At 41.6% G+C, this 22,211-nt stretch overlaps 1 protein-coding gene across 1 annotated transcript in view; it reads left to right on the forward strand.

Annotated features, from left to right (window-relative positions):
• dnah2 (dynein, axonemal, heavy chain 2) overlaps positions 1-19,416 on the forward strand; it is a 50,410-nt gene extending 30,994 nt beyond the window's left edge. The window contains exons 75-86 of the mRNA XM_061913521.1: positions 915-1,063; positions 1,133-1,316; positions 1,423-1,613; positions 1,699-1,890; positions 1,951-2,135; positions 3,891-4,125; positions 9,900-10,059; positions 10,197-10,300; positions 11,443-11,619; positions 18,347-18,421; positions 18,494-18,644; positions 18,728-19,416. Coding sequence (XP_061769505.1) covers positions 915-1,063; positions 1,133-1,316; positions 1,423-1,613; positions 1,699-1,890; positions 1,951-2,135; positions 3,891-4,125; positions 9,900-10,059; positions 10,197-10,300; positions 11,443-11,619; positions 18,347-18,421; positions 18,494-18,644; positions 18,728-18,882 — 1,958 coding nt within the window. The 3' untranslated portion in view covers positions 18,883-19,416. The remainder of the gene's footprint in view (positions 1-914; positions 1,064-1,132; positions 1,317-1,422; positions 1,614-1,698; positions 1,891-1,950; positions 2,136-3,890; positions 4,126-9,899; positions 10,060-10,196; positions 10,301-11,442; positions 11,620-18,346; positions 18,422-18,493; positions 18,645-18,727) is intronic.
• Positions 19,417-22,211: the final 2,795 nt, after the last annotated feature.

Consider the following 22,211-nt stretch of genomic DNA (forward strand, 5'->3'; position numbering starts at 1 on the left):
CTAGTGGCTAGCATTTTGGCAGCACATTTAAGAAACACAGTTTTAAATCTCTGTTTGGGCATCACTGTAAGGAGTTTGCATGTTCTCACTGTGCATGCATGTGTTTTCGCTAATTAGTTCAGCTTCCTCGCACATTCAAAAAATATGCATAAGAGAAAACTTTAAATTGTCCATAGGTCTTGAATGCTTGTTTTGTATGTTGTTTGTCTATAAATAGTCAAATATACAAATAGAAAAAAGAAAATAGAATAACTGCAGGCTCTTTGTTTTAGCAAATGAAAGAGTGTGTACAAAATACCCTGTTGTATAGAACCAGTTTTAATTCAATAATCATTAGCACCTTGTTGACATATTCAGCTCATTTATATTAGAAAGTTGTAACATTATACAAACATTTATAAATAACCAGGACCCTGAACGCTTGTGAAGGATGGCAACAAAAACCCAAAACATTATTTGTAGTGATCTCCAAACTTGAATACAAATCACTTACTGATATTCAAATTGAGATATTTACACTATCTTCTGACCTGCACACAATGTGACCTTCCTTGACTGTTATCCAACATGTTGACTTCTCCAACCACATTTCTTCTCTGTCCCTGCACCACTACCAAAGATAGAACAAAAAGCATACAGTGGTGTCATTCCCCACAGCATCAATGCTTTACTTTTTCTACTGCGCTACAGCTGCACAAACTTAATTACAAATTTTAAGTGTTGTTACTGTTAGTTTCTAATTAGACATTTGTACATGATGCTGTAGTGTAGCAATAGACACAATAATGATTGTTAAATTCAACTGCTCCTCTCTCAGGAATTTTCTTCTCTCATTATCCCCCTTTTCTGGTTTTACATTTTGGCTCCCAAACTGCCCTTCAGTAAGCCATGTTACTTCTGTCTGGTCCCTGCAGGAGACTGGGAGAACAGCTGTAACGAGCTTCAGAGGATGCTCATAGTCCGTTCTCTGCGGTCAGACCGTGTCTTGTTCTGTTCCACCACCTTTATTGTCAACAACCTGGGGCCTCGTTTTGTAGAGCCACCTGTTCTCGACATGAAGGCTGTGAGTACGCCATTAAACAACGTCTTGTTACCCGCTCAGTTCTGATCCCAAACTCTGTTTTCACACCAGGTCGTGGATGAATCTTCATCCATGTCTCCGCTGGTCTTTGTCTTGTCTCCTGGCGTAGACCCCACAGGAGCGCTGCTGCAGCTGGCCGAGACATCGGGCATGAGCAAAAATTTTCACGCTCTTTCCTTGGGTCAGGGCCAGGCTCCTTTTGCCAGGAAAATGATCAAAGAGGGCGTCCAAAAGGGTATCTATTTTCTGTTTCCTTATGAGATCCTATATTTTACATGTGACAAATGCCTGGCAAGCGGTCTAACTACTGAGTGCCTATTTTTTTTAATTTTCTGCCCTAGGCCACTGGGTCTTTCTTGCTAACTGCCACCTCTCACTCTCTTGGATGCCCGAGCTTGATAAGCTGGTGGATCAGTTAGATGTGGAGAAGCCCCACACAGACTTCCGACTTTGGCTCAGTTCTTCACCACATCCGGATTTTCCCATCAACATCCTGCAGGCGGGCATCAAGATGACCACAGAGCCTCCAAAGGTAGAGCCTGGAACACTTTGTGACCCACACAATATGGAGATACAGTATACACACACATGATTATGTGTATGTGGCTTTTACTCAGGGAGTAAAAGCCAACATGAAGCGTCTCTACCATCTGGTGACCGAGACTCAGTTCACCCGCTGCTCCAAACCAGTCTTCTACAGGAAGCTGCTCTTCTCTCTCTGCTTTTTTCACAGCATTCTTCTGGAACGAAATAAGTTCCTGCAGCTGGGCTGGAACATTATCTATGGATTCAACAATTCAGACTTTGAGGTAACTAGTGTTCATGTTGTTGTCTAATTCAGGCTGATAATGTTATGTCGTCTCCTGCAGGTCAGCGAGAATTTGCTCAGTCTGTACCTGAACGAGTATGAGCAAATACCCTGGGACGCCCTCAAGTATCTCATCGCAGAGGTGAACTATGGAGGTCATGTGACTGACGACTGGGACAGACGTCTTCTCACCACCTATATCAACGACTACTTCTGCGAGGCAGCAGTTGCTGAGACTCACTTCAAGTAATGGGCACACAGGCTTATTCCATGCTGTATACTGCCAGTATACATATATATATATATATATATTAACCCCGTTTCCATATGAGTTGGGAAATTGTGTTAGATGTAAATATAAATACAATGATTTGCAAATCATTTTCAACCCATACTCAGTTGAATATGCTACAAAGACAACATATTTGATGTTAAAACTGATAAACATTATTTTATTTTGCAAATAATCATTAACTTTAGAATTTGATGCCAGCAACACGTGACAAAGACGTTGTGAAAGGTGTCAATAAATACTGATAAAGTTGAGGGATGCTAATCAAACACCTATTTGGAACATCCCACAGGTGTGCAGGCTAATTGGGAACAGGTTGGTGCCATGATTGGGTATAAAAGCAGCTTCCATGAAATGCTAAGTAATTCACAAACAAGGATGGGGCGAGGGTCACCAATTTGTAAGCAAATTGTTGAACAGTTTTAGAACAACATTTCTCAACGAGCTATTGCGAGGAATTTAGGGATTTTACCATCTACGGTCCGTAAAATCATCAAAAGGTTCAGAGAATCTGGAGAAATCACTGCATGTAAGCGATGATAATACGGACCTTTGATCTCTCAGGCGGTACTGTATCAAAAACCGAGATCAGGAACACTTCATAAAACCACTGTCAGTAACTACAGTTGGTCGCTACATCTGTAAGTGCAAGTTAAAACTCTACTATGCAAAGCGAAAGCCATTTATCAACAACACTCAGGAACGCCGCCGGCTTCGCTGGGCCCGAGCTCATCTAAGATGGACTGATGCAAAGTGGAAAAGTGTTCTGTGGTCTGACGAGTCCACATTTCAAATTATATATGGAAACTGTGGACGTGGTGTCCTCCGGAACACAGAGGAAAATAACCATCCGGATTGTTATAGGCGCAAAGTTCAAAAGCCAGCATCTGTGATGGTATGGGGGTGTATTAGTGCCCAAGGCATGGGTAACTTACACATCTGTGAAGGCACCATTAACGCTGAATGGTCCATACAGGTTTTGGAGCAACATATATTGTCATCCAAGCAACAGTATCATGGACGCCCCTGCTTATTTCAGCAAGACAATGCCAAGCCAGGTGTTAGTTACAACAGCGTGGCTTCGTAGTAAAAGAGTGAGGGTACTTTCCTGGCCCGCTTCCAGTCCAGACATGTCTCCCATTGAAAATGTGTGGCGCATTATGAAGCGTAAAATACGACAAGACAACGGACTGTTGAACAACTTAAGCTGTACATCAAGCAAGAATGGTAAATAATTCCACTTTCAAAGCTTCAACAATTAGTTTCCTCAGTTCCCAAACGTTTATTGAGTGTTATTAAAAGAAAATGTGATGTAACAGTGGTGAACGTGCCCTTTCCCAACTACTTTGGCACGTGTTGCAGCCATGAAATTCTAAGTTAATTATTATTTGCACAAAAAAAATTAAGTTTATGAGTTTGAACATCAAATATCTTGTCTTTGTAGTGCATTCAATTGAATATGGGTTGAAAAGGATTTGCAAATCATTGTATTCCGTTCATATTTACATCTAACACAATTTCCCAACTCATATGGAATCAGGATTTGTATATTTTTGACACATTTTCCCAAAATACACTTGTGGCTTTCATGCTCCCTCACTTTTGCAGCATGGCAGCACCACCATGTGGACATCGAGTGGCTGAAACTTTCCTTATATTGCTTTAGTTCAATGCTTTTAACACACAATTTATCTGAATTCTCCTCTTAGGTTGTCCACCCTATCCTCATATTACATCCCTCACGATGGACCCCTGTCCTCCTACAAGGACTTCATAAACATGCTGCCGTCCACAGAGCACCCCGACTTGTTTGGCCAGCACCCTAATGCTGATATTGCAAGCCAGATCGCAGAGACAAAGTCCCTGTTTGACACACTGCTGTCCCTGCAGCCCCAGGTGACCAGCGCCAGCACAGCAGGGTCTGGTCCCAGTCGGGAGGACAAGGTGTGGTGAGAACAAAAGAGATTTGACTACATTGTACATGCACAGAAATATTCACATACACACACAGTTATTCATACATACATAGGTACCTACGCTCCCACATACATACACAAATACAATACATACCTACACACTCAAAGTCCGTACATACACACGCACATTCACTGTACTAAAATACATATACACATTCTGTACACTTACATTCACTGTAAAAACATACATATACACATACTGTACATATACATTCACTGTACAAACATACATATTCACATACTGTACATATACAAGTACATATACAGTGGGGCAGAAAAGTATTTAGTCAGCCACCGATTGTGCAAGTTTTCCCACTTAAAATGATGACAGAAGTCTGTAATTTTCATCATAGGTACACTTCAACTGTGAGAAACAGAATGTGAAAAATCCAGGAATTCACATTGTAGGAATTTAAAAAAAAGATTTCGTCAATTATGGTGGAAAATAAGCATTTGGTCAACCATGCAAAGCTCTCACTGATGGAAGGAGGTTTCGGCTCAAAATCTCACGATACATGAACCCATTCATTCTTTCCTTAACACGGATCAATCGTCCTGTCCCCTTGGCATAAAAACAGCCCCAAAGCATGATGTTTCCACCCCCATGCTTCACAGTAGATATGGTGTTCTTGGGATGCAACTCAGTATTCTTCTTCCTCCAAACACGACAAGTTGAGTTTATACCAAAAAGTTCTATTTTGAGAGAAGTGGTTCCAGAGCCCTTGCTGTGCGTCGAAGTGAGTCCAACTATATCCAGCCGGAATTTCTCGACTTCGCGCACTAGCTCAGGCTCTTTCCCCCCCAGTGACGTGACGTTCCACGTCCCAAGAGCTAGCTTCTGTAGCCGAGGATCGGACCGCCAGTGCCCTGCCTTCGGCTGTCGCCCAGCTCACAATGCACCCGACCTCTATGGCCCCTGCTATGGGTGGTGAGCCCATTGGAGGGGTGACCCACGTTGCCTCTTCGGGCTGTGCCCGGCCGGGCCCCATGGGAACAGGCCCGGCCACCAGGCGCTCGCCATCGTGCCCCACCTCCGGGCCTGGCTCCAGAGGGGGGCCCCGGTGACCCGCGTCCGGGCGAGGGAAATCTGGGTTGGGGAGGAGACCCTGCCCCAAGTGGAGGAGTTCAAATACCTAGGAGTCTTGTTCACGAGTGAGGGAAGAGTGGATCGTGAGATCGACAGGCGGATCGGTGCGGCGTCTTCAGTAATGCGGACGTTGTACAGATCCGTTGTGGTGAAGAAGGAGCTGAGCCGGAAGGCAAAGCTCTCAATTTACCGGTCGATCTACGTTCCCATCCTCACCTATGGTCATGAGCTTTGGGTCATGACCGAAAGGATAAGATCACGGGTACAAGCGGCCGAAATGAGTTTCCTCCACCGTGTGGCGGGGCTCTCCCTTAGAGATAGGGTGAGAAGCTCTGTCATCCGGGAGGGACTCAAAGTAAAGCCGCTGCTCCTCCACATCGAGAGGAGCCAGATGAGGTGGTTCGGGCATCTGGTCAGGATGCCACCCGAACGCCTCCCTAGGGAGGTGTTTAGGGCACGTCCAACCGGTAGGAGGCCACGGGGAAGACTCAGGACACGTTGGGAAGACTATGTCTCCCGGCTGGCCTGGGAACGCCTCGGGATCCCCCGGGAAGAGCTAGACGAAGTGGCTGGGGAGAGGGAAGTCTGGGTTTCCCTGCTTAGGCTGTTGCCCCCGCGACCCGACCTCGGATAAGCGGAAGAAGATGGATGGATGGATGGAGTTCTATTTTGGTTTCATCTGCCCACATGACATTTTCCCAATCCTCTGCTGTATCATCCATGTGCTCTCTGGCAAACTTTAGACGGGCCTGGACATGCACTGGCTTAAGCAGGGGGACACGTCTGGCACTGCAGGATTTGATTCACTGTCGGCGTAGTCTGTTACTGATGGTAACCTTTGTTACTTTGGTCCCAGCTCTCTGCAGGTCATTCACCAGGTTCACCCGTGTGGTTCTGGGATTTTTGCTCACCGTTCTCATGATCATTTTGAGCCCACGGGATGAGATCTTGCGTGGAGCCCCAGATCGAGGGAGATTATCAGTGGATAATTGCTCCCACAGTTGATTTTTTCACACCAAGCTGCTTGCCTATTGTAGATTCACTCTTTCCAGTCTGGTGCAGGTCTACAATTCTTTTCCTGGTGTCCTTCGACAGCTCTCTGGTCTTGGCCATGGGGGAGTTTGGAGTCTGACTGTTTGAGGCTGTGGACAGGTGTCTTTTATACAGATGACAGGTTCAAACAGGTTCCATTAATACAGGTAACGAATGGAGGACAGAAGAGCTTTTTAAAGAAGAAGTTATAGGTCTGTGAGAGCCAAAGATCTTCCTTGTTTGAAGTGACCAAATACTTATTTTCCACCATAATTTACAAATAAATTATTTAAAATTCCTACATTGTGAATTCCTGGATTTTTTTTCATATTCTGTCTCTCACAGTTGAAGTGTACCTATGATGAAAATTACAGACCTCTGTCATCATTTTAAGTGGGAGAACTTGCACAATCGATAGCTGACTAAATACTTTTTTGCCCCACTGTACATACATACACTCATGCATATAATCACATTTTATCCGACATATATTAACGTTGTCACCCTAGGGCAGGGGTCGGCAACCTTTACCACTCAAAGAGCCATTTTGACCCGTTTCACAAAATAAAGAAAATAATGGGAGCCACAAGACTCTTAAAATTTATAATGAAATAACACTGCATACAGAGTTTTTTTTGTGCTTTGTGCTATGTATAAACCAGGGGTCTCAGACACGCGGCTCGCAATTAAATATGAAGATTTGATGTTAGTGCGGCCAGTAGAGATGCGCGGTTTGCGGTCTCATCCGCGGAGTCCGCGGATAAACCGCGGGTCGGGTGGGTGACATGACGAAAAAATAGATTTTAATTAGATTCGGGCGGGTGGCGGTTGAACCATCCGGAAATATTTGCTACACATGGTTCTGGGATCGGTATCCTTTGCCATTCAAAGAGCCATTTAAGACCCGTGTCACAAAGCGAAGAAGACAATAGGAGACGCTAATATTCTCTAAAATGACTGCCGGCAGTCACCCAGATAATAAGTATTAGGGCGTGCTATGAAGCCATTGACTTTGTCGCCTTCTACATCATGTACGATCTGCTTATCAGTCCAGCATCATGTTGTGTGTGGCTTCCGCGGCAACACGCACACGACTGCAAGGCATACTGGGTGACACAGAGTACACTAATGGTTGTGATATAAACAATTTTAACACTCTTAGTAATATGCGCCACGCTGTGAAGCCACACCAAACAAGATTGACAAACACATTTCAGTAGAACATCCTCACAGTAACACAACATAAATGCAACACAACAAATACCCAGAATCCTTTGTATCCATGACACTTCCTGACTATGTTATACACCCCGCTAGCAGCAAACCCATGCGATTCAAATCAAATTTGTTGGTTCGGGTGGATGGCGGGTGGATGACGACTTTGGTGACGCGGTTGCGGATGATATAATTGCCTATCCGCGCATCTCTAGCGGCCAGTGAGTATTATATGAATGCCCCTCATCAGCATCACGCATACAAATCCTCCCGATTTGTCCGGGAGACTCGTGGGTTACAGAGTGACTATTCCGCCGGATGTCTGCTGAGTAATACCCAGTCAACAAAAATAAGGGAGTGCCACGAAGGCACTGTCTTTAGTGCCCTCCACAACTTGTACGAACAGCTTACCAGTCAGGTCACACCATACAGGTCACACTGAGGGCGCTAGTTTAAACAACTTTAACACTTTTACAAATATGCGCCACACTGTGAACCCACACCAAACAAGAATGACAAACACATTTCGGGAAAACATCCGCACTGTAACACAACATAAACACAACATAAAAAATACCCAGAATCCCATGCAACCCTGACTCTTCCAGGCTACATTATACACCCCGCTACCACCAACCATGAACCCCTCCTGCGTTGGTTGAGATGGGCGGGGTTGGGGGGGGCGGGGGTGTATAATGTAGCCCGGAATAGTCAGAGATACATGGGATTCTGGGTATTTGTTCTGTCGTGTTTATGTTGTGTTATAGTGAGGATGTTCTCCCGAAATGTGTTTGTCATTCTTGTTTGCTGTGGGTTCACATTGTGGCGCATATTAGTAACAGTGTTAAAGTTGTTTATATCACAACCTTCAGTGTAACCTGTATGGCTGTTGAACAAGTATGCCTTTCAATCGCTTGAGGATTGTAATACAGGTTTCACACAATACGTGACCGGCCGGCACGCTCATAGTATTGTGTAACAGCGGGCATTATTACATGTAACAGAAGATGTTATGGGTATTGCCATCACGGCCCGCCCTCAATTTTGTCCGACTGAAAATCGCAGTATGCATACCTCAGACAATTTTAGGGAAAGGCACAGAGGGCAGAAATCTCCCGGTAAATACGGGAAGGTCGGCAAGTTTACAGCTGAGCCACACCAGAGTGATCAAAGAGCTGCATGCGGCTCCGGAGCCGCGGGTTGCCAACCCCTGCCCTAGGGGAAACTGAGTAACCCATTGCACATTGACAAAACTTTTAACTTATTGTTACTATAACAATCTACAAGGTTGATATAGCTGGCTTCTCTTCCTTCCCCTTCATTTATCTGCGTTCTTTTGTATTTCAGGTTATCATTACATATATGTATTGTTGCATTTGAACAATTGTATTTTTGATATTAAAGGTAAATTATTGTTATTATTCATGATCAGTAGTGCTATTTCTGTTGGTATTTGTTTTGCTCCATTTGTAGTGTAATAATGTTCATTGTCATTTCCCAGGGGATAGGTTGATTGGCAAAACTAAATTGGCCCTAGTGGCTGAATGAGAGTGTGAATGTTGTCTGTCCATCTGTGTTGGCCCTGACCCCGCCTTCTGCCCGAATGCAGTTGAGATAGGCTCCAGCACTCCCCGCGACCCCAAAAGGGACAAGCGGTAGATGGAGGGAAAATGGATAGATGGTCATTTCTGTATTATTTATTTCACTAACTACTTCTTTACTCTCACTTTTACTATCATATTTGTTAATATCGTATTTGCTAATGATGTTCTATTGTTGTTGTTATTGTTGTCAACCCCTGCCCTTATTGTTATTGTCAACTCTGTCTTATCCCCCTTTTGTCCCCACAATTTCTCCCTCTGTCTTCCTTTTTTTCTCTGTCTATCCCCTCCTGCTCGGGCCCGGCTGCACCAAATGATAATATAAATACATTTAATAAAGTCAAATACAAATAAGGCAACAATAGAAGTATCCCACACTTCTCTTTAGTAAAGTAAACCTGTACAGCCGTTATGGGCATCTACATCAACAATATGATTGGCCTGAGAAGCTGGAAAGGGGAAAAAAAAAGAGAGATTTGACTCACTTTTTTTGTCTCTGACACAGTCACATTCTATTCGTAGCAAGAACCATAAGGACAATTTCCTAGGGAAACAAACCTTGGCCTTCTACAGAGCGACGCCCGTAATTTGGTTATGCAACACTTAGAGATGCTTATCAGTGTTATGTGATGCAGAATGTACACCCTTATGGGCCAGCTGAATTCTCCATTACTTGGTTGCATAAATTACAAATCCGACGTGACATTGCACATGTTTTAGTTTCTGTGCAGGAATCTCACCCATGGGGGAATGTATCAAATTAATTGTTGCCTTCGACTGAGTGTACCTGTTTTTTACTGTCTCCAGGTGCTGGATCTGTTGGCCGACGTGCGCCAGACAATCCCGGCTGTGATCGATTACGAGGGTGCCAGCTCACTCTTTTTAGATCCTTCACCGTTGGATGTGGTTCTACTGCAAGAGATCCAGAGATACAACTCCTTGTTGACCACCATCATGTATGATCTCTGTGTTACATTGTGTTATTTTGCAGCTGGTATTTGTCAAAAAACATATCCCGTGTCCAATTATGCAAAATGTGCACGACTGAATGGGGTAATGTAGCAGATTAGCATGTTGAATGTTTGTGTGTTAGATCATCCTTAGTAGAGCTGGAGAAGGGAATCAAAGGCTTGGTGGTAATGTCATCGAGCTTGGAGGAGACTTTCAACTGCATGTACGACGCCCGAGTTCCACCACTTTGGGAGAAGGTGACAGACATGCACGCAGATGCACACTCACACACATTTTCTCTACAATTACATCTTCATTTCGTGTAGTGCCATCTCCAAGTTTGGGAGGAGATCTTGCCTCATGTGGAGGAGTTCAAGTACCTGGGAGTCTTGTTCACGAGTGAGGAAAGAGTGGATTGTGAGATTGACAGGCGGATCAGTGCTACGTCTTCAGTAATGCGGATGCTGTCTCAATCCGTTGTGGTGAAGAATTAGTTGAGCCGGAAGGCAAAGCTCTCAATTCGCCGGTCATCTACGTTCCTATCCTCACCTATGGTCATGAGATTTGGGTTATGGCCCAAAGGACAAAATCACGGGTACAAGCGGCTGAAATTAGTTTCCTCCGCCATGTGGCGGGGATCTCCCCTAGAGATAGGGTGAGAAGCTCTGTCATCCGGGAGGAGCTCAAAGTAAAGCCGCTGCTCCTCCACATGGAGAGGAGCCAGATGAGGAGGTTCGGGCATCTGGTCAGGATGCTACCCAAACGCCTCCCTAGGGAGGTGTTTAGGGCACGTCCGACCGGCAGGAGAGACTTAGTCTCCCGGCTGGCCAGGGAACGCCTCTGGATCCCCCAGGAGGAGCTGTACGAAGTGGCTGAGGAGAGGGAAGTCTGGGCTTCTCTGCTTAAGCTGCTGCCCCCACATCCTGACATTGGATAAGTGGAAAAAAATGAATGGATGGATGGATATATCTACATTTTCCTCTTTTATATCGTATTTCCATCCTTGAAGCTGTTATTAAATGAGTAATTAGTCACCACATTAGCTGGCTTTGAATGCTGCAACAAAGCCAACGACATAATCTTTCTGAAAAAGACTCCGAGCTTATTGAGCGTCGGCCAAAGGCTCATTACTGCTGGGTGCATGTTTGTGTGTGCATTCCTTTTTTTAAGAGCACTGGACAGCTATTAGGTTTGCTACCTCCAACTGAGCTTCTTTGTAAGAAAAAAAAAGGGGGGAGGTAGTTACTTTTTTCCATGTGGTCTTTCTTTTCTCTTTCACTCTATATTCAATGACAGTCTTTATGTCTTACTTATTCAACCTTGCATGTACACCCTGCAACGCTATGACAGAGCAAACAAAGTTGATTAAAAGTGACTGTGCACGGTTTCTGTCCACCAGGCGTACCCCTCTCTAAAGCTGCTGGCGGCGTGGACACGCGACCTCTGCCAGAGAGTTCTTCAGTTTTCACGCTGGGCTGAGCAGGCGCAGCCTCCCAACCTGTTTTGGCTGTCGGGCTTTACCTTTCCCAATGGCTTCCTTACTGCCGTGCTGCAGTCAGCCGCTCGGCAACACAAGGTGAACCAGTGATGCCACACTAGGGTCAGTGTGTCAATGGTTGTTGAAAAAAATCATGTAAATGGAAAATAGACCAAAACAAATGTTTTTTTCATATTCCGACACCAAAGTAAACACAGGGATCTTTACTACGATATCTGCATATCTGCCTGTGACTCTGGCTGAACTGTCTTTGGAGCCTCACAAATAAATTATCTTAGACATGGCACGCGGACTGAATACAGACATCTTTAAGAACATATCACAAATATTTTATTATTTTCATTTTTATTTTTTGTATGCTAAAATGAAATTCAAATAAAGTAGTCCTTTTTTTATTGATCAATTTCCATTCATGAAATAAAGTTAAATGACCAAAACATACACTGGCACACAAGTATCATCATAATAGTTATAGCTATAACCTGAAAGCTCTAAATATAGCCATGCTTTTTTTTTTTGTGCCTAAACCGCAACAATAGGACAGTAATTGGAAGCAGGCAATAATTGGAGAGGGTGTTTTTTCCCAAATGTGAAGAGTTTATGTACAGTATGTATGTATGTATGTGTGTGTGTGTGCGTGTGTGTATATTTACACGTATATATATATATATATACTGTATATATATGTATATATATATATATATACACTGTATATATATGTATATATATATACACTGTATATATGTATATATATATATATACACTGTATTTATATGTATATATATATATATACTGTATATATATATATATGTATATATATATATATTACAAGACTACTTCATCTCTACAGAACTGTTTCATGAGGGGGTTCCCTCAATCATCAGGGGTGTGGGACAAAAATCGATTCGAGTTTGAATTGCAATTCTCACGTTGTGCGATTCAAAATCGATTCTCTTTTTATTTTCTTTTAATCAATCCAACAAAACAATGCACAGCAATACCATAACAATGCAATCCAATTCCAAAACCAAACCTGACCCAGCCACACTCAGAACTGCAATAAACAGAGCAATTAAGAGAAGACACAAACACGACAAAGAACAAACCAAAAGTAGTGACACAAAAATGAATATTATCAACAACAGTATCAATATTAGTTATAATTTCAGCATAGCCGTGATTAAAAATCCCTCATTGACATTATCATTAGACATTTATAAAAATTAAAAAAAAAGAACAATTGTGTCACAGTGGCTTACACTTGCATCGCATCTCATAAGCTTGACAACACACTGTGTCCGATATTTTCACAAAGATATAATAAGTCATATTTTTGGTTCTTTTAATAGTTAAAACAAATTTACATTATTCCTTTACAATTATAATGGCTTTTTACAAAAATCTACTACTCTGCTTGCATGTCAGCAAACGGGTGGATCCTGCTGAAATCCTATATATTGAATTAATAGAGAATCCTTTTAAATCGGGAAAAAATCGTTTTTGAATAAAGAATCGTGTTGAATTGAAAAAAAAAAAAAGATTTTGAATTGAATCGTAACCCCAAGAATCGATATTGAATCGAATTGTGGGACACCCAAAGATTCGCAGCCCATATATATATATATATATATATATATATATATATATATATATATATATATAAATATAAATCTCCTGATGATTGAGGGAACCCCTCATGAAACAGTTCTGTAGAGATGAAGTAGTCTTGTGATTTTTCCCACACCTACATATTGCGCTCTACCACGGTATCGAGCACTATTCTCTGGATAATCCAATCAAGATATATATATATATATATATATGTATATATATATATATATATATATATATATATATATATATATATATATACATACAGTATATATATATATATACATTCATCCATTTTCTACCGCTTATTCCCTTTGGGGTCGCGGAGGACGCTAGGGCCAGGTCAGCTACAATCGGGCGGAAGGTAGTCTACACCCTGGACAAGTCGCTACCTCATCACAGGGCCAACACAGATGGACAGACAACATTCACTCTCACATTCACACACTAGGTCCACAACATTCACAATCAAATTCACACACTAGGGCCAATTTAGTGTTGTCAATCAACCTATCCCCAGTTGCATGTCTTTGGAGGTGGGAGGACCTCGAGTAAGTTGGTAAAGTTTATTTATAAGCGTTTTTCACAGATAAAATCACAAAGCGCTGCACAAAATATAGGTGAGGTAAAACAAATGAAATCAGGGATATGTGATGAAAAGTTTAATAAAAAAAGATGGTTAAAAGGTTCATTAACTAATAGCTTTACTTGTAGTTACTACTTTTAAAAATGTCAACACAGTCAAGCTCACACAGGGAAACCACGCAATTTTATATAGGAAATGGATGGATGTATATAAATATATATATATATATATATATATATATATATATATATATATATTTAAATATCCATCCATCCATTTCCTACCGCTTATTCCCTTTGGGGTCGCGGGGGGCGCTGGTGCTTATCTCAGCTAAAATCGGCCGGAAGGCGGTGTACACCCTGGAAAAGTTGCCAACTCATCGCAGGGCCAACACAGATATATATATATATATATATATATATATATATATATATATATATATATATATATATATATATATATATATATATATATATACAGTGAATAAAATAAGTATTTGAACACCCTGCTATTTTGCAAGTTCTCCCACTTAGAAATCATGGGGGGGTCTGAAATTTTCACAGTAGGTGCATGTCCACTGATGCTACCACCCCCATGCTTCACAGTAGGGTTGGTGTTCTTGGGATGGTACGCATCATTCTTCTTCCTGCAAACACGCATAGTGGAACTATGACCAAAAAGGTCAATTGTGGTCTCATCTGTCCACAAAATTTTCCCCCATGACTCCTCTGAATCATCCAAATGGTCATTGGCAAACTTAAGACAGGCCTTAACATGTGCTGGTTTAAGCAGGGGAACCTTCCGTGCCATGCATGATTTCAAACCGTGACGTCTTAGTGTATTAACTAACAACAGTGACCGTGGAAACAGTGGTCCCAGCTCTTTTCAGGTCATTGACTAAGTCCTGCCGTGTAGTCCTGGGCTGATTCCTCACCTGTCTTAGCATCACTTAGACCCCACCAGGGGATATCTTGCATGGGGCTCCACTCCAATCGAGATTGACCGTCATGTTTAGCTTCTTCCATTTTCTAATGATTGCTCCAACAGTGGACCTTTTTTCACCAAGCTGCTTGGCAATCTCTCCAGAGCCCTTTCCATCTTTGTGGAGTTGTACAATTGTGTCTCTGGTGTCTTTGGACAGCTCCTTGCTCTTAGCCATGCTGAATGTTTGGGTCTTACTGATTGTATGGGGTGGACAGGTGTCTTTATGCAGCTAACGACCTCACACTGGTGCATCTGATTCAGGATAATACAGTGGAGTGGAGAAGGACTTTTAAAGGCGGACTAACAGGTCTTTGAGGGTCAGAATTGTAGCTGATAGACAGGTGTTCAAATTGTGATTTCTGGATTTTTCTTTTTAGGTTATCTCTCATACAGTGGACATGCAACTACCGTGAAAATTTCAGACCCTTCCATGATTTCTAAGTGGGAGAACTTGCAAAATAGCAGGGTGTTCAAATACTTATTTTCTTGACTGCATATATACAGTATATCAGTGACGTGCGGTGAACTAAACACCAAGTGAGGCATCCATACTTTATTTTCTTCTTTTTTTTTTGTTTTTACTTAAATTCATATGTGCATCTCCAGTCATTGTTGATCTAGGTTGCACATTAGAGAACCAGGAAAAAAGGGAGTTATTCACTTTCATAAAAACCTTATCATAATAATATTATAATATGATAAATGGGTCCAAAAACTATTTGATAAAGTTGTTATTAAAAACTTTTTGGTCTCATATGCTTTTAACAGAATAAATCAAGTACTGTGAGTGTATCTTACCTTTCTGTATTTGTATGTGAAGCAGCAATAGCTATTCTCCATGAAAACGTACTTTGTATGATCGCATTCACTTTGTCTTAAAGTCCAGTTTAGAAAAGTATTTAATCTTGGATACAGTATATAATCTTTCGTATTGGCTGAAAAATGCATTTACTGTAATTCAATTTCATTCCAAGAAATTAAACAATATTTTTGCATCTGACAAAAAACACCCACAAACGCTGGCTTACTCTAATAAAAATGCCATGTTTGTTATAAATACAGTTTAAAAAAAGAAAAGAAAAAAATGCTGGCTTCCGCTGGAGAGACCTGTGTCTGCTAGCTTGAGCGCCCCATCTTCTCCCAGTGTGGCGATTCAGAGTACTGCTGAGGCATTGAACTGCAAGTTGACAATATATTACCCCCTACCTTGAGGCAGAGGTACTTGCTTCCTCAAGACCTGCCTTTTCCACGTGGCAACAAGCATGCGCCCCCTCGCACGGCACGCCCAATACACACTGTGTGTAGCCGTGGAGGCACCGCCTCTGTCTGCCTCACTTCTCATCTGCTGCATTGTTTTGGTCAGGAAACGTGGAATTTACGCGATTTTGACCATGAAAAATATCAAAATATACATATATATACATCTATATATCTATTGGGACAAGTGGAAGAAAATGGAGTGATGGATAAATGTATATATTCTAGATTTGAAGTTGATAACACTGCACTGAAGTGTGTGAAATATAAAGACAAAGAAGAATTTACTTTACTTCTGATTGGTTTTCATTGCGTAGTGCCTTCTGTGGTTGGCTATCTTTAGGCAGAATAATTTACGGACTGTTCTTTGATTGCTGCTTTCAGTAAGTCAATCAGAATTATTCGAACTATGGCAGGCCGCAAATAATATAAGTTTATGAAAAAGTATATAGTGAATAGGGAACTACAATGGGGCAAAAAAGTATTTAGACAGCCACCGATTGTGCAAGTTATCCCACTTAAAATGATGACAGAGGTCTATAATTTTAATTAGAGGTACACTTCAACTGTGAGAGACAGAATGTGAAAAAAAATTCAGAAATTCACATTGTAGGAATTTTAAAGAATTCATTTGTAAATTATGGTGGAAAATAAGTATTTGGTCAACCATTCAAAGCTCTCACTGATGGAAGGAGGTTTTGGCTCAAAATCTCACGATACATGGCCCCATTCATTCTTTCCTTAACACGGATCAGTCATCCTATCCCCTTAGCAGAAAAACAGCCCCAAAGCATGATGTTTCCACCTCCATGCTTCACAGTAAATATGGTGTTCTTGGGATGCAACTCAGTATTCTTCTTCCTCCAAACACGACGAGTTGAGTTTATACCAAAAAGTTCTATTTTGGTTTTATCTGACCACATGACATTCTCCCAATCCTCTGCTGTATCATCCATGTATCCATTTTGGTATAAACTCAACTCGTCGTGTTTGGAGGAAGAAGAATACTGAGTTGCATCCCAAGAACACCACACCTACTGTGAAGCATGGGGGTGGAAACATCATGCTTTGGGGCTGTTTTTCTGCTAAGGGGACAGGATGACTGATCCGTGTTAAGGAAAGAATGAATGGGGCCATGTATCGTGAGATTTTGAACCAAAACCTCGTTTCCATCAGTGAGAGCTTTGAATGGTTGACCAAATACTTATTTTCCACTATAATTTACAAATAAATTCTTTAAAATTCCTACAATGTGAATTCCTGGATTTTTTTTCACATTCTGTCTCTCACAGTTGAAGTGTACCTATGATGAAAATTACAGACCTCTGTCATCATTTTAAGTGGGAGAACTTACACAATCGGTGGCTGACTAAATACTTTTTTGCCCCACTGTAAGTGTGAGAAATGTCAAGTGTGGCGTGAGAAAGGTTTAAATTGCATTGAGTCCTGGCAGCTCTGAGCAAGGTCTTTAGCACAATGAACAGTGTAGTATATGCTGTGATAAACTCACAGAGTTTTGGCAAAGTTGGAGCTGGAAGTCTATCAAATCAGTGTCCTTGTCTTGCCAGTTGGTAGGTCTTCTAGCATTAGCATCCTTAGCTCCTTTATCGCCAGTTTAAATGTTTCCATGCCATTACAACAGATGAGAGCTCAGATTAGCCGTGCTGGCGACTAATACAAAAGGCTATACTTTTATCTGATTGAACATTTTTTTTTATTTATTTTTTTTTTTTAATTCAAACGTTTACCACACTTTAATTTTAATAATCGGGTGTGCATTGTATGTAAACTTTTTTGGTGCTGTTTGCCTTTTTGCTCTGCCAGTCGCAAATAAAAACGTCATTCTCGTATGACGTCATCACAGAAGTCTCGCAAGATTAGAGCAACCATATTTTGTATCAGATCTAGAATCGGTTAGTACTGATTAGAATTTACATGCATTAAAGAATGTGGGATTTACAATGTTGACTATGAACGATAAAACACTGAACATTTGTACGTCGCTGTTTTCTCTGACAACCCCCTCGATCAACATCTTTTAAAAACCAAGCAAAACGTAACAAAAATGCAACACGACAAATTATAAAGGATAAAAAAAAAAAATACAATCTGATATAATATCACTTTGCTGCAGCTCGATAAAGCCTTTGGATGCTGACCAATTATACTTAAGATGCAGCTACTGCCACTGCATGGAGTTATACATCAGGCAGTGGCCTACAGCCATGGACAATATTTTATTACCTGCATCTAAAGAGAGAACTCTGTGGTTATTTACTTTAATCGACGATGCACCCAGTGGCTACACCTGGCAGGTAACTCAAAGACGATTTTTGGTGTATTTTTGTAAACCTCACCTATCTGCAGGTATCAGTTGACACACTCTCCTGGGACTTTACAGTGTGCAATGTGGACGAAAGTCAAATCCAAAACCCACCAAAGGTGACTTCTTACTAGCCGCACATTCTCATTTGTTTGCTAGCAATATTTAAATATCACATTGGCTGCCTCCAGGATGGAGTGTATGTGCGAGGATTGTACCTGGAAGGGGCCGCCTGGGACAAAAAGGCGGTGTGCCTGGTTGAGGCCGAGCCCATGCAGATGGTGTGTCCCATTCCCCCCATCAACTTCAAGCCTGTGGAGAACCGCAAGAAGATGGCCAAGAGTGAGAGCCATGTTTTAGCTTTTAGTTAACTTTGCAATTGACATTCACTTTAACCTTGTGTGCCTCTCCCTTCTCCTTTGCAGACATTTACCTGTGTCCTTGCTACTACTTTCCTGTGCGATCAGGCGGGGCGGGCAGAGCCTCCTTTGTGATCGCTGTGGAACTGAAATCTGGCGCCGTCAATCCGGATCACTGGATCAAGAGAGGAGCAGCTCTCCTCATGAGTCTGGACAGCTGAAACACTCACACGCTTATCCACACGTTTGTATTTTTTTTACAAAACTCTAATCCCTCACACACAAACAGCGAGCACCGGCTAATCAAGGTGAGGGATCTTCTATTTTCATGCAAATTCCTGTGCAAGATGGAAAAACAGAAAAAAAAGGACGGAGGCGGGAGGAATGAACCTATTCAAACAAATGAATTTTAATGAAGCCTCGCAGAAAAGACACAATCTTTCAGACCCCGGATGTCCCTGCTGGTAAGGGAGGGAGAGAAGAAAAACAAGAAGTAAGTAGGGAGGAAGAATGGTACGGTATAGAGAGCGAGGGGTGTGAGGGAGAAGGGGTGAGTTCAAGGTCGTATTCATACTTAAGGATTGTTCCCTGAAAGCCCAAACAGACTTCCTCCAGCTTTAGAGGCTCTTTATCAGAGACCACTCTGTCTTTGTGGAGACAATGGTGGTCTCCTTGTTTGTGACTGGGAGGTAGAAGAGTGGCGGAATTCGCATTTAAATTTGCTTCTTTGCAGGCTGTCTTGTGGTGTGATGTATACAAACTTTTTTTTTTGGGGGGGGGGGGGGGGGGCGCAGAAGAGGGAGAAGATGCTATAGGAATTATTTTGCTGGTGTTTGTTTTGAGCTGTGAATGAAAAAAACAACAACACAGGAATGCACATTGCTTTCATTCAGAAGCTGCTCCTACAGAAGCCCCTGCAGGACATGCTCATGACCATAAGTATTGGGACACTTGGGCTTCAGTAGGCATCAGTGCATTTCCTTTACACCAAAATAATCTAATCATGCATGGACTTTAGTCAAAGTGTTTCTTTAAAGTTGGGAGTGCTCACAATATTGAAGACAAAAATGAAAAAAAAGTTAATCTGGTCAAGTTTGACATTCTAATTGATTTATTGTTCAGTTAAGTATTTGTATTAATTTACCTCTTGATTGGATGAGTTTTGTCTGATGAACTGTGCCCAAAATAACATGTCTTCCAGGGTATGGACAGTCATACACTGTTTTAATAGTGGACTTTTTAACCAGCTGAGAAGTAACAAAGAGGATGATAATTGCATAAAGATGTGCAAAAAATTCTGGTATGTTTTTTTTCCCCATTTACACAGTCCTCGCAATACATCTGTAAAATTTATGATCAGCCAACAAACAAAATTAAGTTGTAAGAATTATAATTATTTATTTAGTCAAAGTAAATGTTCATGTGCTTGCACTTAAAGTAAACCAAAGATGATTTTAATGTGCAATTAACACTTTTCCTGGTCTTTTTGGACATGCTTTGCTGTCAATTTTTATTCAGTGTCACATTTATAACGTGTATTTGAGCAATATTTAACAGTATTACAAAAATGTTGCCTGTTATTCACAATCCCAACAACAAGAACTTGTGTTTCTTTTTGTATGCATTCTAATTTGTAATATGTGACAAATACGAGGTGATATAAATGCAACTAATGGGAATACACTATTCCACCCATATTTTTTTATAACATTTTAATTTCCCCTCTGGGATTAATAAAGTATTTCTGATTCTGATTCTAATACCCATCCAAAAACTGCCAACAATACTCCACTTACATCTTATGAGCTAAATATTACCAAAGTATTAGCAATATTTTGTTTTAAGTTCTAAAGCAGGCAAACTACTTTTAGCAACGTCGTAATCACAGAGAGGTACCTTAGCTCAGTGTTTTTAACCATTGAGGCGGGGCCACGAGCCATTATCTTTATTAATGACACACAGAAACATAACGTTAACTAATGAATGCAGAAAATGTATTCAAAATGACTAGAGATGTCCGATAATGGCTTTTTTCCCGATATCCCGATATCCCGATATTGTTCAACTCTTAATTACCGATTCCGATATCAACCGATAGCGATATATGCAGTCGTGGAATTAACACATTAGTATGCCTAGTTTTGTTGTGATGCCCAGCTGGATGCATCAAACAATGTAACAAGGTTTTCCAAAATAAATAAACTCAAGTTATGGAAAAAAATGCCAACATGGCCCTGCCACATTTATTATTGAAGTCACAAAATGCATGATTTTTTTTAACATGCCTCAAAACAGCAGCTTGGAATTTGGTACATGTTCTCCCTGAGATAATCCTGATACCCACTAATGGGAAATACTATACTTTGACTTTCACAAAGTGCATTTTTTTTTTTAAACATGCCTCAAAACAAAAGCTACAAAAACAATGAAAGCACACAGCTTCAGTCCAGAGTATACGAGAGTAATAAAGTAAACAATAACAGTCCTTCTTTAGTGCAAGACTGCCTGGCATACTGTATAACAGGAAATTATAAACTGGGCTCAATCTGCCCTGCTCTAACGTATTTGTCCATCCATCCATCCAATTCTACCGCTTATTCCCTTTGGGGTCGCGGGAGTGTTGGTGCCTATCTCAGCTACAATCAAGCGGAAGGCGGAGTACACCCTGGACAAGTCGCCACCTCATCGCAGGGCCAACACAGACAGACAGACAACATTCACACTCACATTCACACACTAGGGCCAATTTAGTGTTGCCAATCAACCTATCCCCAGGTGCATGTCTTTGGAAGTAGGAGGAAGTCGGAGTACCCGGAGGGAACCCACGCAGTCACGGGGAGAACATGCAAACTCTGCACAGAAAGATCCCGAGCCCGGGATTGAACCCAGGACTACTCCGGACCTTCGTATTGTGAGGCAGACGCACTAACCCCTCTTTCACCGTGCTTCCCTAACGTATTTGTATGAGTAACAAAATGTGCTGCAAGCTAGTGGTGAGTGCTTGAAGTGGCCTACCAGTCAGTCAGAGCTTCTGAAATGCTGCGTTGAGACAGGGCAACTCCATTAACTGCAAGCTGCAAAGTGTGCGCCATGCAGGGCAGTCTAGCTACACTAAACTCCACCGTAGCTTTTGCCTTACTGTGTGCGTTGTCCCTGACCACAACGTGAACTTTCGCCCTGAGGTGGTTTTTGTTGTAGTTTAGTTTTTTCTCGGCGGAGTCTTTAAGTGACAACTGTGTGGTACTACTTTTTTCAGTGTTTGCTTTTCATGCATATTCCGCTTGTATTCATCATGTAGCTCCTTATGATTATTAAAGAGGTGAGAGATCAAATTGCTCGTATTAAAGGAAGACGTCTTGGTTCCTCCTTGCATAAAATGTTTTTTGCAGTCATTGCAAATTGACAGTTTTTTATCCGTCAGACCCACTTTAAAATAATCCCAAACCATAGACTTAGTGTTGTTAGTCATCTAGTGAGCTTGCTTGTTAGCCACAGCTACAGCACCGGCAGCAACACTCATTTTCTTGTTGTGCTCCGCTCGCGGCGGTTT

Source organism: Nerophis ophidion, linkage group LG10 (assembly GCF_033978795.1).
Source record: "Nerophis ophidion isolate RoL-2023_Sa linkage group LG10, RoL_Noph_v1.0, whole genome shotgun sequence".
NCBI classification, from domain to species: Eukaryota; Metazoa; Chordata; class Actinopteri; order Syngnathiformes; family Syngnathidae; genus Nerophis; species Nerophis ophidion.